The sequence below is a fragment of the Poecilia latipinna genome, unplaced genomic scaffold (assembly GCF_001443285.1).
Source record: "Poecilia latipinna isolate Pla-1442-1.1 unplaced genomic scaffold, P_latipinna-1.0 Scaffold4789, whole genome shotgun sequence".
Taxonomy (NCBI): Eukaryota; Metazoa; Chordata; class Actinopteri; order Cyprinodontiformes; family Poeciliidae; genus Poecilia; species Poecilia latipinna.
Genome location: NW_015117405.1, coordinates 25,303 through 30,464, shown reverse-complemented (window position 1 = coordinate 30,464; position 5,162 = coordinate 25,303). Strand labels below are relative to the sequence as shown.

Here is a 5,162-nt window from a genome sequence, read left to right as displayed (position 1 = left end):
TCTGGAGCTGCGACAGGTGGTTGTTCTTTTGCAGCAACAGCAGGTTGTGGTTGTCCTTCAGGCTCTGGCAGGCTTTCTTCTGCTGCTCCATGTGCTCCTGCACCTGAGTCTCCCTCTGGTACAGCTGATCCCTGATGTAGAGGAGGTTCTCTAAGTAACCCGTGAGCTCGTCCACGTTGGTAAACTGCGAGACACAGAGTTAGGGTCGCCTGGTGACAAACGGGAGCAAAAATAAATGCGAAGTTCAAAACAAATTTAAGGGTGCGTTCGCACCGGCCCTGTTTAGTCCGCTTTAATTGAAATCCAGTTCGTTTGCCCAGAAAGTCCGGTTTGTTTCGGAAGGTGTGAGTGTGCAATCGACCCAAAAAGCAAAACTCCGGCCCGCCTGAAAGCCTTGGTCTCAGTTCGGTTAAAGTGAACTCTGGCGCGGTTTGAATGCATGTCGGACCGGAGAGCGCTCCTAAAGCAGGAAGTGGACTATAGTGGAGGGCATTATGTGTGTAGGAAAAGGACAGATGGGATAGATCCACTATCATGTTGTTGTTGTTTTTTTTTCTCAGATGTCCAAATGGAAAAGTTAAAACAAAAATAAAGTAAAAAAACGAGTCGTGGTTTTAGATTTTTGAAATTTCCACAGTTCAAGTTTTAATCAGAGTTGGGCAGAGAACCCAAAGGTTTTACTCAAGTAAAAGTAAAAAGCTATTTGAAATCAAAGCTACTCAAATACAAAAAATGATGGGATAAGACAGACAAACATAAACTCATGTACACACTGTGATATTTTAAAGACTAACATTAAAAGATGCAAATCCTTACAGTGGACTCTCCACACTCGTTACCTACAGATGCACCTATTCACACATTTGTCTGTTGAACGTAACTCTAAATTATTTGCAAAAAACCCACTTTTTCACAGATTTTTGTGTACATCTTTAAAATGTGAAAGTGCTGCTTGACATGCTATTGGCTGTATCTCCGGATATCGAAGAGCTCCTGCAGTGATGCCAGGATGGTTTCCACCCAATGCATTAATCAAAAATAAGAAATTCAGGCAAAGGAAATACTTTTTCAACTATTAGTTTTTCTAAGTTAGAGTTTATTAATCTAATCCTTACACTGCGTAACGTACAGTATACTTGTTAGAGGATGGTAGAGATGACATGTGGTGTTAACTGAACCGTCACTTGATCTTCAAATGTCTCAGCAGGTTTAACATGCAGAAAACAGCATCAGAACCGCAAAAACCCGATGTCTGACTTCAGCATAAATAGCTTGCGTGTGTTTCTGTCTTCTGCATTTTTGGTTAAAATATGTTTATCTTTTTCTGATCAGTCCTAGCTTTTAGGGCTAACATTTTGAAAATATGGAAGATGTACTGAATATGTGGAGGATTCAACAGAGTTGCCAGATGAAGGGACAATCTTGGAGATGTTGGTGAAAACCTACGGGATGCTGTAATGTCTTTGTCAGGTCTTTTTTCTTTTTAACTTCATTTGGACTGTTTCAACTGAACTTGTGTCCTTTTTTTCTCGTCATTTCTACCAATGAATTAAAAGAAAACTGCGCCACACGCCAGGTCACTTCCGTACTTTTGTTAGTTTGAGCACGCGCTCCAAGAACTCCCTGTAGGGTATGTATTTGAGGGTCTGAAGCTGCATCTCCTGCTTCCTCTTCTTCAGCTCCTCACACTCCTCCTTCAGCCGCTGTATTTCCGCCTCCTTCTCCAACGCCTCCTTCATCTCCTTCTCAGCCATCAACCTGTCGGATTCCGTTTCTTCGTCCTGGAGCAGAATGACGGATTTACTCAGTGCCATAGACAATCGCGTAAACAATTTGTGCGTTTTTGGACATTTATGGAGACATAAGATCAGCATGAAACACACTCAGAAATTTAAGTAATGTAATCCAAAACCTAAAGCTGAAGATGTAGTTTGAAAAGTGATTTCTGGTGAGAAAAATTTAAGGACATCCCTACATTTATTCCCACTCATCATTTGAGGAAGGCTTGTTTCAAATTCAGACATTTAGTTTGGTGTGGTGCTGACTGTTGCGCACCAAAGGAAAGAGCTGTCAGTGCCGTTATAATGGGTTTAAAGAAGTCTCAAGGAACTTCAGGTAAGCCACTCCACTGTACAGAACATAGTCTACAAGTGGAGGAGATTCGATACAACCGCCAGCATGTCAAGGTCTGGTTCATCAAAGAGTAGGACACAAGAAAGGAATAAAGCCTAATGGCGTGTTCACGCCAATCGTCTACGTGAAGGCGCGTCAAGAGCTTGTCGTGGCATGTTTCGTGCGTTTAGCATGGAGCAGTCTGAAGCGTTTGGAGCGTTGGACGAGGCAAGCACATCCAACACCTTCGATAAATAGGCCAGCAATGGAAAACAAGAGCGAGAGCGATTTTGACACTTCTGACGCACCTCCACATAGACTTTGAATGTAAACCAGATGCGCCCGATGCACGAAACGCTAGGTGTACAGCAAAATGTCAAGCATCTGCATTCAAAGGGCACACGCGTCGAACTTGAAGCGTCAGATGCGTTTTTGACAAGCGTAACGCGTTTGGTGTGAACACACCATAAGAAAAAAATGAAATTAAGCCTGGGAAAATGAAAAGAAAAGTCATTTTTGTCTATTTTGGCTGTGTGTAGTTAGGCTATGCGCATGTCTCTTTTAGACAGTCCGTAGCCACGTGACTTCACCCCATCCAGACTTCACAAGAAGTGAAAGAGATGGTCGAGAAAACGGAAGAATTTTCAAATGTTGTTTGGCAACATTTTGTAGGACTGCCTGGCTGAAGTTTGGAGAACGCTGCCGTTACGTAGCGCTCGTCTCACGGCGCTACCCAACGCAGTCAGAGGTGGAATATAACAATACTCCATTTACTGTTTTTGAGGTGAACTGCTCAACATATCATGATATAGACTTTACGCCGTATCGCCGAGCCCAACCTGAAGGCCAAACTGAAGTCTGACAGATTGAGTCGAAGCTCCAATCTTCATCTCACAGAGGTGCTTTTGGGTGAATTGAAACAAGCCGTACAAACAGGAGACGCCTGTAAAAAAAATCCTATAGTTGAAAGTGAAGACTGGACTAACTATCCTCAAACAGATGTCTGGTGGATGGCAATAGGAAGTATCTTACAGAAATGACTGTAGTTAAAAAGGAAAATGACTAGTTTGTCAAGGGGGAGCATGTCCTATCTTTATTCCCCAGCTAGTAAACAAATGTTTGTTGAGATCTTTCTTTTCAGAGAAAAAACAGGATTAAACATTTATATGTGAGCACACTTTAATATAAAAATGAATATTTAGCAGTGTTCAATAATGTCTTACAGAATGTCAAACTTGAAAACTTGATAAACATGTTTGTGTGTGTGTGTGTGTGTGTGTGTATGTGTGTGTGTGATTTTTGGAAGTACCCGAAAAAACATTTCCAGCTTGAAGCGTTGCTCACGTGCTTCCTTTGCGATTTGCTTCAGCTCCTCATTACGGCGATGTAGATCAATCAAATACTGCCACAAAACAAACAAACAAAAAAACAACAAACAAACATTAACAAAACAGATATTCAGTTATAGTCATATGAGTCATACAATATGAGTTTTGACATGGCATACAATGAAAACATTATGATTCTAGATATAAAGAAGTAAACAAACAGAGCTGGATGTTTAAAAAATTAGGATTACATAAATGGAAAATGTTACATCATAAAAAATAAACAGTTCTAACTTATGCCTTGGTGGCTAAGATATCTAAGCCTAAGGCTAAGTTTAAACCAAATGTTTTGTCTGGCCTGAGACAGCATTAAAATCCATCCCACTGGAACGTTTCACAAAGCACCAACTGTGTTTTGCATAATCTCTGCTACAGCATAATTCTGCCCAGATTTGAGCTTCCTGTTGTGTTTTTAACATAAACCTCTCCTTGTGATCTATTTCAGCAATCAATTGAGCTGTGCAGGTGTTTTAAACTGAACCAACAAGAAAGGCGGTATAAGAGAGAGAGAGAGAGAGAGAGAGAGAAATTGCTTTTATTTATTTCTAAACATCTGGTCAAAGGTTTGAACAAATCTAGTCAAATCTGTCTCTCCTGCTTCATGGTCTTGTTAAGGTCGTGATCGAGGTCAGCGGTCTGCAACCGGCAGCTCCAAAGTCACTTGTGGGTCGTAATAACTCAAACATAATTACAAACACTATCTCTGTGTTTTTTGGGAAACCCTCTGCATCACATTCACTTTTTATTAGGTCACAAGCTGACTTTCAACATTTCAGAAATGTAGGATTCAAGGGAAATGCATCACATAAAACATTTTTTATCTAATTTTTCTGTCTTCTAAAATCTAAAAGCAGCAGTGAAAAAAACTTTTTATTGATTCAAGTAATACAAGAAAGGGCTGTGAGCAAATTTCATTTGGTAAGACACTGAAACGGGTTTTTGGATGGTAAAGGGTTTTGGTCCCTGGTTTAGTCGTCAAATCTGAAACCACACTAACGGCGCTTTCGCACTGAACGGAACGGAACGGTTCTGAGCGTGTTCGCGTTACAACTTGCGACCGGTTCCACCCAGCCCCATGGAACCACAAGAGCTGTGGTTCCAATCGTACCGGCCAAGCGGTTCTGCTTAGAACCAGCAGCTGATTGGCCGCTGGTTGTTATGGAGTCAGACGTTGATTTTCCGTTGACAGCTGGCTCTCACTACTATATTTTGTAAAGAGTGCTCTTTGTAATATTTTTTATTAAATTGGCAGTTATCAACCAACCAACTCAAACCACATTGTTTAGTTTTAAAAATAATGACGTCCTGCACCGCTTCGATGGCGCCCTCAGTGCAATGCGAACATAACAGGGCTGGAACCGTTCCGTTCCGTACCGTACCGTTCCGTACCGTACAGTACCGTACAGTGCGAAAGCGCCTTAAGACAACAAAACTGTAAAAAAAAAAATGCTAATGTTTTGAGTTTTCGCAAACTAAATTATGAAAATCACAAACCGTGTTTTAGAAAATTTGAAGACGTGAAGTAGAATAACCAATTCTGTCTGATGTAGTGAACAAACAAAACAGACCGTCCCAAACCTGTTTCCGCTCATGGGCCTTCTGCTTGAGCTGCTCCCGATCTCTTTCCATCTGCCTCAGCTCCATCTGCGCTGCTATAAATTC

General features: G+C 41.3%; 1 protein-coding gene across 1 annotated transcript in view; it reads right to left on the bottom strand.

Moving 5' to 3' along the window:
* Window positions 1-4: 4 nt before the first annotated feature.
* The window catches only part of LOC106943022 (trichohyalin-like), a gene marked incomplete at its 3' end in the record, with an annotated part of 17,852 nt that continues 12,694 nt past the window's right edge, over window positions 5-5,162 (bottom strand). Inside the window, exons 3-6 of the mRNA XM_015026367.1 lie at window positions 5,079-5,144; window positions 3,422-3,514; window positions 1,590-1,781; window positions 5-184 (exon numbers count right to left, since the gene is read on the bottom strand). Of these exons, the coding sequence (XP_014881853.1) occupies window positions 5-184; window positions 1,590-1,781; window positions 3,422-3,514; window positions 5,079-5,144 (531 nt within the window). The remainder of the gene's footprint in view (window positions 185-1,589; window positions 1,782-3,421; window positions 3,515-5,078; window positions 5,145-5,162) is intronic.